Consider the following 11882-nt stretch of genomic DNA (forward strand, 5'->3'; position numbering starts at 1 on the left):
ACATTACCCAGCATACACTACAGCACACCCTTCGCTGGCAGCCTCAAGAGGCTTCTGCCGCGCACGAAGAGGACCGTGCGGAATAAAAAGCCCCAACTTCGGTCGTTTTGTATGTCTACGACGAAGAAACGAAAAACTTCATCGAGGGAAGTTTCCGTCATGGATCTGCAGTGATTCGGAGCGTTAATTAAATGAAAGTTTACACTTCTGTTGTGGTTAGATTAGTGCACTGACGAAGAGTGGGAGATTTGAGAACAAGCGGCGGTGGTATTAGTATTTTGTTGGGCTAATAGTGTGGCGACAGGTCGGTGGTGGTTTGCCCCCGTTTGGGATTCCCCCTCGAGGGAATACAAGGACGACTTCGACAAAGTGTGGAGTTTCTTTGAAGGACAGCATCTTCGATCCTGCACACACTTGGCTTTCTGCTGCCAAAGTTTCCCGGTGCTAAGGTGCAGCCACGCCGGGAGAAGGCGCAGAGCGACGGCCGCCACTCTCCGGCTAGCTCGCCTGCTGTTTCTGCTTCTCGGATCGAGGCCGTGTCGGCGAGGCGACAATGCTTGACATAATGTCTGAACACCAAGGTATGCTTATGGACTATCAACAAAACCCAACGAAAAACAGTCCTCACTTGATGTTAATCTGTTCATCGCGTAAAGCTGTCGTTTTGAGGACAGTAAGCTAAAGTGAGTTACGGCTAACGTCGTTGTTGCGTGTGTTGTAATAATGTCACAGCTAGCTATTGACCGACAGTCGGACGTGTTGTCGTTAAACTACCGTGAAAGTTCTTTAAAAGTGAAGACTGTGTGATTCCAACTTTTTGTACAGTGATTGTAGTTCATAGATTTGACGTTAACATTTATTACACAGTTCCCGTTAGCTTGCTAGTTAATTAACGCGCCGAACCACATAGCTTAATAGCTGCATAGCCACGGTTGCAAACCAACTCACCGAAGCCTCTCTAACGTGTCAGTTGAGATAACATGGCTTACAAATATAATTCAGGAAAATACCCCCTTTTTTTGGACATTAGCTCAAACTTCAAAGGTAGCCAGCACGACACGCCCGATTAACATTAGCCGATAGCACAAAGCTATCTCTGCTATGGAGCCTCCCACTACTGTATCAAGAAAGCTACCTTGGTTTGCTAGCTGATCAAGAGGGTGTTAGCCACAAGACAACCCTTAAAAATATCAAATTAAGCCTTCGACCACGCAAAACTATCATTGTAAAAGCTCAGTAAAATGAAGTTACTCTCCCTTGCCCGTTTACCGTTAACGCTACAAACTGCATAACATTCAGTTAGCTTCCCCTCTAAACGTCACCTAGCATTAGCATACACACAAAATGTACCAAAAGCATGGTGTCCAGCAAACAGACGCGTTTTTAGCAATCCAGTCAACTTTTCCTTATAAACTTGGCGTGAAAACAACGAACTCTTCTTCTAGAGTGATTTTTTTACACACCCACTAATTTTGTGAAGTTCAAGCAGTCACAAAGTGACACCGGTTGCGTTGTTTAAGGACGCAGAAGTTGTCTTGAAGATGTTAGTTGGTCTTTTTTTTTTTTTTTCGCTCAATTGACCTTCAGTCAAATATGGACGTTAATTTAACGTAGCTTTTACAAACACACTGTTTTCAAATAAGACCAGCATGCGCTTCATCGTTTATAATCCCGATTAAGGTATTGAGCCGTGTTAGCAAGCTAATGCTAGCATTAGTCCACTCTCTCCCTCGGCAACGGTATGCTTTGTAATGTAGGGGCTGTTAAGCAGCTGAAAAGTGGTCACTTGTGACTTACAGACGTGTTTTGTGTTTTTTTTTTTTTTTTTTTTTTTTTCTTCAACAGATTCACTGTTAACGTGTAAAACGGAACCTCTGGTGAGTATTTTTTATCATTTGAGCACTTTATTTGACTCAGCTGCCCTCTGTTGTGGAGGGCTGTGTAGGTTAGCTTCACTCTCTTAAACAAAGACATGTGTTTCCTGTAGCCCCCAGAGAAGAAGAAGAGGACTGTTGAGGACTTCAACAAGTTCTGCAGCTTTGTCCTGGCTTATGCCGGTTACATCCCCAGTCCAAAAGAGGTGAGCTGTTGCTTTTTTTTTTTTCTCCCCCCCCCCTCATTTTCTTTTTAACGTATCATATTAGATGTAGTGACTACTTTGCAGTTTTGACAGAAGATGTTTTTGTCTGCTTTTATAGGAAAGCTCGTGGTCCCCAACATCATCCAGCTCTGCACACAGTTCGGGGTTGTCAGCAGATGGTGGAGGTGGAGGGAGCAGCTCCAATGGCAATGCCTGGGCAGATGGGGGCTCCGACATCCACACCATCCATACATTTGTCCGCAAAGCTCGAGCAAATAAGGGCAAAAGTATTCGGCGCATGCACTCTGACAGCACCCTGCTGGATAAGATGCAGCTTAAAGACTCTCTTTATGAGACCCAGGCCAGCACTAAGGGAGAGCGCAAGAAGGATAAAAAACTGAAAAAGCTGTCACTGGATTCTGCCATGGGAGCAGCAGATAGTGGCAGCAGCGAGGGTGAGAAAAGAGCCCGTATCAAACGCAGCAAGAACTCAAAACAGCCCAAAGCTAAGAAGCTCAAGAGTTCAGCTCCTCAAAGCGAGACTGACTCCGAGGCACGGAATACGCACTCCGAGGTACGAGCTGGCAGGGAGGAGCTGCCGGGGCACGGGGGCTCCTCTTCGAGCATGCAGAGCATGGGGAAGGTGCAGCCAGACGAATCCATCAGGGAAGCAGAAATGAGCTCCAGTGAGGGTGAGACATGGATCGCTGATGAAGACATTATGGTGGAATCGGGTAAGACACTGTAATTTTGACCTTTTGTCTGTTATTTACTTGGTGGTTGCTTACTTTGAACTAACTCACAACCGTAATCCCCCTGTAACTCTGGTCTGTTTATCCACACAGGGGATGATTCATGGGACTTGATCACCTGTTACTGCGGGAAGCCATTCGCGGGACGGCCGATGATCGAGTGCAACCAGTGCGGCATATGGGTGCACTTGTCATGCGCAAAGATCAAGAAGTCAAACGTTCCCGACATCTTTTACTGCCACAAGTGCAGGGACTTGAGGCGGTCGGGACACAAAAAAGACACTTAAAGCTGAGCAGGACTGGAGAGGAAAAGGAGCGTTTGATCTGTTTTTGCTGTCGTCTGACACTTAACTTTCTTTGATGCCTACAGCCAAAACAGCCTAAACTATCACCTGGAGGGCAACTGTAAAGTCAGTTTGTTGGATTTCTTTCGACAATCACAACCATTCTTATTTATCCCTCACGTCTAGTTTTCGTTCCCCCTTTTGCTACTGTGAAGAACTGGAAAAAAAAGGCAATATTGACAGTTCCAAATCATTTTTAAGTTCTTAATTGACGTCAGCATTGATTGGCTTTAGTATTATAGTTCTGGTGGTGTGCATATACTTTTTTTTTTTTTTTTTTTTCTCAATAGTTCTCATATTGACTGAAGGTCCACTTTTGACTTGTAAATTATTTCTTGCGCATATTGACAAATTAGTGAAAACCTTCTCCTTTGGTCTCCGGAGTACCACCCTGAGCTTGGTCCAATCATTCCCAACACATGCAGAGTTGGGGAGAGGGAAGCCCAGCTTACATTGTCAGTTAAGAGGTGGATAATGTCACTCCCGTTATTACTTTATACGCACGTCATAATGCCAGACGGGCAGTTCGTTTTGGTTTCGATCGTACTCTGGTAGTTTGTGTTGAGCTTCTTCTTGGGTTGTCTTTAAGCCTCCTGAAATAAGAAGTTTCAATTCATTGACTCGGATAAGATTTATCACTTTGCATCTTCATATGCATCTAGTTGTACTCAAACTATCCTTTCAGCAGTGCACTTTTAAAACCTAAATACACCCCCGCCCTTTTTTTTTTTTTTTTTTTGAAAATTGGGGGCGGGGCTAAGATGAGCTACAGCTAATTAAAACCGGACTTGGTCATGTGCATTCATGACAGCGTGCTTAGTGTTTCTCACAGTCCGGCTTATTAATCGGTTAGCCATTAACCGTGAGTCAGTTTTTACTTATGTGTTTGTTTGGGGTTTTTTTGTATTTAAATCATCTGATATCGGGGCGGGGGGGAACGTTGCTGTAAGACGACTGGTTTGTTGCCGTGCTTTACGATGTCAAAGTAGCTCTGAGGCTCGTTTATGAATGGTTGTTTAAAAAAAATATATATATATATATGTATTTTTTATTTCTAGGCTTTCTGAGGAAGGGGGTGATTAGAGATGCACCCCGCATCAGAAAAAGGACATATGATTGTCTCACATCGAGAACAAAGTTGTAGTGTACAGAAAACAAGTTGAGGCTGTCTAGGTTGTCATTTTGTTTATGTTGTTTGGTTTTACCATGTGCGTTTTTTCTTTTGTTCGTGGGAGAGTCATGGTAAGTCTCCAGTAGCAGTTGCATTCTCCGTACAACTTAAAATTCTGTGTACATATCCTGTTCTTTGACAACTGTACATATGTGAAAGTGAAGAGAGAATACTCAAGCAAATTCTATATTTTCTGCAGTCTGATATTGTTTTGGTTTTTTTCCTTTAATTGTAGCTTGAAAAATAAAAGTCTTTGGGAACATGCTGGTCGAGTTTTTTAATTTTCTTTAATAAAATGACACACAAAAAACAAACAGTTACATATCACAGTTTGTTAGGTGTTGGCACACAGCAGTGTTTGTCAGGTTTTGTCTTCTACCAGCAGAGGGCGACAGCTGGCAGGAATCTCACTCGTTAGTATGGCACAGATACTGAATAAATGCCAAGTTATACAAAAGTTCATGCGTAATATTTAGCAGGCTTTCTAGTTCTGATAATCTTCCCTGTGGAGGTCTGGTTCATCCTGCAAAACAAATATATAAATGCTCAGTTCTTCATATTAGACAAGTGCAAGGTTTTTAAATTATTAATGCTGAAGCATTGTTGTAGTATGGCTAGAAATGGCTACCAGTGTCATAGAAAACTTACACAAGCCATGAAAGATGATAACTGCTTATACAAATAGGACATTCAAGCAATAATGACTCAAGCACATGCACACATACATATATATGTATTTATGTATATTTTAAACTATTTATTAGATATTTTTGTTCATAGAATACAAGTTTAGGAATAGATTGCTTTCTTTGCACTGAATGGGACATCATATAGTTCTGTTTGAATATTTTTTACTTTGCAGTCTGCTAAAAATAATCTGAATAATAACTTCTGTTTACAGCTAAAGCCATCGATGTTTCAGGCCCACGCGTATACTTTATGTATCAACAGTGCGAGTGTGTTGAGCTTGTGGCATTTAAATGTCACTGCGATGCAGGGGAAATGGGGATAAGTGTCATTTGTCGCTCACCATTCGGGTTCTGAAGCTGGATATTTGAAAGCCGCCGATGGGGTCCAGAGGAGCGGCCTTCCTCCTGTAGAGAGGAAAGCAGTCAGAATTCAACACAACATCAGGGAATCAAAGACGTGCAAGCATCAAATCAAAAGACATCATTTGGCTCCGGACTCATCATTTGATCTTCTCATTTTTACATCAGAATACATAAAACTTTAACATTACATGTATTTTGGCCAAGAGCTAAAAATCTTCAAAAGCGTTAAGATATTCATCTTCATCTACTTGACTCCAAATTTATGAGTGTCCTTTGTTGTAAATTACATCATAGGATTAATACATCTAATATAAGTAACAATCATCCCCATAAATCATAACTTGTCAGTTTATATAAGCTGCATAAGCACATAGTTGCTGTATTTACAGCTAATTTGCACTATTTACACCTTTTCTCTATCACGTGTGGCTGAATAACCAACTGTTCGACAAATATCTAGAGCCATTTGTCCTAACCTCTTCGCATTGGCTTTCCGGTTATGCTGGTGCTGGTTCGGGTGCTGCCGCTGGGCGGGAAGGTGTTCTGTCGGGGCGATGAAAGTCTCTGACTGAAAGGAGCCATTGTCCACATCTCCCACCATCCCCCCTGCGTCACCCACAGAGAGGTCGCTCATGTCCAAGTGATCGAACAGGTGGGAAAAGACTTCTTGGTCCAGTAAGGTGACCTCCTGAGGACGTAATCAGATCATTCAATAAGATGGCAAAGGATTAAATGCCAGTAGCTGTTTAAATTGCTTGTCCGAAAGTGGTAATAAATTTAATGTCTGTTAAGAAAAAAAAAAGAGGGCTTACCCTCTTGTTTCTGGATCTGCTTGGTATGACAGCAGCAGATATCTCCTCCAGCAGCAGGTAAAGAGCCAGGAAGGGCAGCATCCATCTAGAGCCAAGCATCTGAACAGCGCAAAAGAGAGATTGTGAGTCTTGATTCCCTGTAAGGGTGCAGTCACACAACAAAATGAATCTGAAAACAAACCCTTTGCTCACCTTAAAATCTCTGGTTTTCTCTTTGGATTTCGACTCTAAGCTGTCTCGGGTCCAACTGTGCGTCTCTGTGCGGTTCCCTCTCTGCTGACCAGTGTGGAGAGGAGGGTATTTGTAGCCATGCTTCCAGGGTGGGTTTATATTTTGGGACTATTATGGGGCTGTTTAGGCTAAATGTGTGTATGTGTTTGTGTGAGAGAGACTATGTGACTTCAGACATGCCAATTAAACCTGCCGCCTCGCTTCCTTAACATCATTATTGTCAATCATTATTGTCAAAACCTTAAGAGATTTCAGGTTCAGACAACATGCCCTGACACACTTACATACAGCTACACACACACATGGCTTCGGCCCCACCACGCCCTCCTCCGCTTTCATTATTGCTGCTGCGGACAGATGAGAGTATGATAAGACCACTTAGTTTACAAGCTCGCCCGGAGTAATGCATACCCTCAGGCTTTACATCCTCCCATGTCATTTATGCAGGCATGAAGCTGAGAAGCATGAGTGAAAACAACATCTTTATACTCTTTATACTGCATCACATTGAATGCTCGTCAGCCCGGTTTTTACAAAAGCAGAGATTTAGGTGGAGTTACGAACCGTGAAGTGATCTGCAAATGCAAGCATGTCGATTTACCACCCAGTTTTTTTTAGGATAAGATAGCTTAACATAAGATAACACATACTTTATTTACTACTATGTCACGGCTGTCACAGAAGAAAATAGCTCAAAAAACAAAATTACACTAAACAAGGAGCTCAGTTAAGAAAATACAAAAAAGCGAAAAGCTCAGAATCTCAGTGTGATACAATGAAGAGCTTAAATGTAAAATCAATGCAGGTATTGTGGTATGAGGTAGTAAAGTTTTTCTCTATCTGTCCTCGTGGCAGTGGAGCTCAAACAGGTGTTAGACAAAGTCTTCAGCTGCATGTGCGTTAAGTGGAGCAGAGGCTGGTCAGGATCCAAAACCACTGACCACAGCTGGAGTCATTTGAATGTCCTCTGCGTCATCTGATGGAGGAATCCAAACAATGTGTTGATTCAAACTGGATTCAAACAGCACCAACAACGACGAATTCCACTGACAGATCCACTGACGGTTCAATATTCAGGGCCCCGAACATCTCCACTGCTCACCCGAAGTCCTGAAGCCAAGTACGGTCACACTGTGGTCGGAGAGTGGGTGTAGCAACATCTCACTCCATCTTTGTGTTGGCATTCTCTTACTGAATTAAGCAAGGGCTTCCTTGAAAAGGAAAAAGTCATTTGGGTGGCATCAGATGTTCCTCCTAAACCTGCACATATTGTTCAGATGTGCCATGTGCACTGATGTACCGCCATACCATTGCAGATGCTGTATTTTGAACCGCGGGTCGATATAAAAACAGCTTGAGCATACAGCATCTGTGAATGTTTGAAAAACAACAACACAATTTTTTACTCACCATTTTAAAAGACAACTTTTCCACCTCGCCTTAAAGGAACTCAGGCCCAGTAAAGACACTGCTGTTTGTGGAGACTGTTTTAACATTTGTGTGTAAAGCAACTATATTCTTTGAACATGGTATTCAGAGGTGCTCCTAAGCCCGTGCAGTGAATTCAGCTACAGACATCGAAAACTCAGCTTTTGTTATTTCAGCTGCATTATTCTGTCAGGTTTCTACAGACTTCATTTTCTTCAAACAAGTTCCTTTATGCAGCCTATAGTTATCAGACTTCAGCATACAGGGAACTTATTTTGAAAGAGTTGAAAGATTAAAAGACTTTTGCTGCACCGTGCAAACATCAGATGACAAATAGCATCTCAAATGAAGGTTCATTCTCTCTCTGATAAGAACAAAATATGCTGTACTCCTTTTGCTCTCTGCTGGAAACCGCTATCTGTTTAGCATCCACCCAGTGAACACATAACTTGCTCAGTTATTACAGAAACCCATTTAAATGCATTTTGCAGTAAATAAGTGTATCTAGATTACCTAATCGATCATTAATAATTACTGACCAATGAAAACTGTAGTAAGTTTACTAATTAATTAAAGTATTTGTGTAAGTCAGCTTGTTTTTGTGTCGTAAATCCCCAAAGAAAAGGACCCATCCACAGCAATCAGAGATAGCATCAGTGTGTGTGGTAATCTAAAGCACTCTGCTTCGCCCGACTTCAAATCACCACCCCACTGAGACCACACAGACAGCCCTCTCCACCCGTCTTCCTCCCGCCGGCCTGCTGCAGAAAACAAAACACAGGAGAGACAGTGTAGCCGGGATGGATAGAGATTGGCAGAGGATCGGGTGGGGCCGGTGGGGGTCTACTCGAAGGGTATGCGCTTTGAGACACGTTTTCACTTTTCCTCTTTTTCCGCCCTGTCCTAATTATTTCTATTTTGGGACACTGAGGCTCACCAAACATAGAGCCAGTGTTGATAGATCAGTCATGTATAAATAAGCCACGACAAGGCTGGCAGCATGTCAGCACGGGCAGAGGCCAGATAGGCTGCACTGATTACCCCCATTATCGGGGACAGGCCTCATTAGGAGCCTCGAGCTGGGTGTGCGACTGTACGTGTCCTTTTGTTACAACACAGGACCAAATGTCCTCCCGAAGATGTAAGCGTGAGGACCATCTTTCAGATATTAGGACATTTTGTTGGCTCTCGTGTTTAAGAGGTTACAGGTTTCAGTAGAGAGGATTGGTTAGAGGCTAAAGGCTAGGATTAAGCCAAACAAATGCTCCTGCATCTTCGGTTTTTAAAGATGTGCTACGATACGACTACTTGCACTTGATCTGAGCCTAAATTTAATGCTTTTTCATTTTGAGACTGAGAGGAGAGTAGTGATGCCTAGCAGCTGGCTGGCTTAAAAGCTGACCAGTGGGCACATTTAATCATGTTTAATAGCTTAATGTTTATTGAGTATTGCTGATTTTCTATTCTCAAAAAATAAAAAAATCAATCAATCAATAAAGCAAATAAACCAGATCACATAAATCACAATGCACACAGTAAAATTTGCACACACAAAATTGTCATTGTGTGTTTTTCTATCCAGTGCATTGGCAGTGTGTTTGGGATCATTATCATGCTGAATAATGAACTTGTCGCCAATCAAACTCCTTGGAAATGGTACTGCATGGTCAACCATAATCTGATGGCACTCTTCTACCTCCATAATTCTATTAATTTATACAAGATCTCCAACACCACTGGCTGAAACGCAGCCCTAAAGCATGACAGGTACAAGAACTGGGTTGGAAATGAGTGAAAAAGCAACCGATGAGCAAAGAAAAATCTCCAGAAAGCCTGGAAACTTTTAAAAAAAATTTAGTGGTCTTCTATGTCTGGCTCATTGGTAGCAAAATACTAGAAATAAGTGGAGGCTTCACAATTTTGCACAGTGCAGTGATTGGTAGTATGTGTCCTGTGTATGGCCCTCTCTCTCTCTCTAACTGTGTGTATGAGCTGACACACTCCGCCCCGTCTTTTTTCCCTATAAGTATCAGGCATTGCAGCAGGTCCCAAATATAGACTCGCAGAGACTATCCTCATTCACAAAAAATATTAATGAGAAAAATAAATAAATAAATAATAATAAATTAAAAAATAAATAAATATATATATATATATATATAGCTGTATTTTTCTCCGATTGAATCTGCATTGAAATGCAATGTAAGTTCAGCTATTTGTGTTTGTGTTTTCACACAAAGAGAGATGAGCAGAAATATCAAAATGAGCAACGTATCAGTTGCGTAACAGAGACAAAAGACATATGTCGAGTTTACTGTGAGCTAGTACAAGGTGAGACAGCCAAAACAAACCACACTGAGCTGCTGATGGGAGCCATTTCTATTTCTACTTTTATACAAACTACTCATATGTTTATTTTTGTTCATTTTTTTAGGACACTTTAGTTGCCCCATAAAGTCCAACGTTTTGCATCAGCTTATATATAGCAGCAGCAGTACAAGATCTTACCAATGTAAAATTGGTGTTTACCCATTACTGAATCTTAGAATTAATCTTAATTTAATAATTTAACTGAAAGTTTCCATTCTGCTTATATAAGTATGACTATTTTGATTTTTGGTTCAAGTAGCCTACATTTCACTGCTAATCCTTCCTTGCTTCTATGAATACTCAAATTTCCCCTTACGTAATGTTTTGAATTAAGTTATTGCTATTTTTTTAACTTCTTGCTATGTTTGAAAAGCAAAAATATAGCATTGGAAAATGCTCAATAAGAAGAACAAGTTAGTTTTAAACATTATATTTTGAGTTTAAGTTTATTTTTACATTGTTCTTAAAGCTGGATTAATTGTACAGGGTGGGCCATTTATATGGATACACCGTAATAAAATGGGAATGGTTGGTGATATTAAAGTCCTGTTTGTGGCACATTAGTATACGTGAGGAGGTAAACTCTTGAAGATTGGTGGTGACCATGGTGGCCATTTAGAAGTTGGCCATCTTGGATACAACTTTTGTTTTTTCAATAGGAAGAGGGCCATGTGACACATCAAACTTATTGGTAATGTCACAGCATGGGAGATGGGTGGTCTCGTAGGGTGTCTTGCATTGAAATCTGCTGCAATGACCCGGTTACTGCGTTCACCAGATATCAACACAATTTTGATCCGCTCCTCACGTGTTAACCTCTTCGACATGTCAATGGCTGTGAACAAAGAGAAACTTGTAAATAACTCATGAAAGAATAAAGTTACGTTGATACCAAGCACACCATTTTTTTTCTTGTGACATTACCAATAAGTTTGATGTGTCACATGGCCCTCTTCCTATTGAAAAAACAAAAGTTGTATCCAAGATGGCCGACTTCTAAATGGCCACCATGGTCACCACCCATCATGAGGAGTTTGCCCCCTCACATATACTAATGTGCCACCGACAGGACTTTAATATCACCAACCATTCCCATGTTATTACGGTGTATCCATATAAATGGCCCACCCTGTACTTTTGATCATTGGGGGCAGATTCATTTAGCAAACATCAAGTATGGGTGGATATTAGGATTTATGGTTATGTGAGTTTCTTGTACGCTGACAAATACATCAGTCCAACATAACTCTCATTATATCTGTATCTAAGATAACAATGTAGAGACCTTTAAGATGGCAATCTGCCACATCTTCCACTAAACCTGTTAAGTAAATTCAATTCAATGTTATGTATGCACCAATTCACAAAGGTCGCCTCAATGCACTTTTTATGAAAAAGTAAACATTAAATAAACCTACAATGTTAGAAAGAAAACCCCAACAATCAGATGTTCCCATGTGAGCAGCACTTGGTGACAGTGGGGAGGAAAAAAATCCTTTTAACAGGAAGAAGCCAGAACTGGGCCCGGGAAAGGGCGACCTTGACTGGTTGAGGTGAGGGGAACGAGACAAGACAAAAGACGTCTTCTTTTTTAGTCAGTAAATTTCTTCACCATTCAGAAGGCCACAGTGTGCATCACATT

At 41.4% G+C, this 11882-nt stretch overlaps 2 protein-coding genes across 2 annotated transcripts; one reads left to right on the plus strand and one right to left on the minus strand.

The window, feature by feature from the left end:
- The first annotated feature begins 41 nt into the window (after positions 1–41).
- On the plus strand, positions 42–4611 carry phf23b (PHD finger protein 23b). Its single transcript, XM_084924181.1, has 5 exons — positions 42–581; positions 1846–1877; positions 1988–2080; positions 2199–2814; positions 2926–4611. Exons 1-5 carry the CDS (start codon positions 554–556, stop codon positions 3117–3119), a joined length of 963 nt encoding a protein of 320 aa, XP_084780307.1. The 5' UTR covers positions 42–553; the 3' UTR covers positions 3120–4611.
- LOC146391317 (uncharacterized) lies at positions 4573–9307 on the minus strand. Its single transcript, XM_084924186.1, has 5 exons — positions 6404–9307; positions 6212–6310; positions 5876–6087; positions 5378–5441; positions 4573–4870 (listed from the first exon to the last, which is right to left on the minus strand). Exons 2-5 carry the CDS (start codon positions 6308–6310, stop codon positions 4832–4834), a joined length of 414 nt encoding a protein of 137 aa, XP_084780312.1. The 5' UTR covers positions 6404–9307; the 3' UTR covers positions 4573–4831.
- Between the last annotated feature and the right edge of the window lie 2575 nt (positions 9308–11882).

This window comes from Perissodus microlepis, chromosome 3 (genome assembly GCF_051167445.1).
Source record: "Perissodus microlepis isolate ML-2025 ecotype Zambia chromosome 3, ASM5116744v1, whole genome shotgun sequence".
In the NCBI taxonomy this organism is placed as follows: Eukaryota; Metazoa; Chordata; class Actinopteri; order Cichliformes; family Cichlidae; genus Perissodus; species Perissodus microlepis.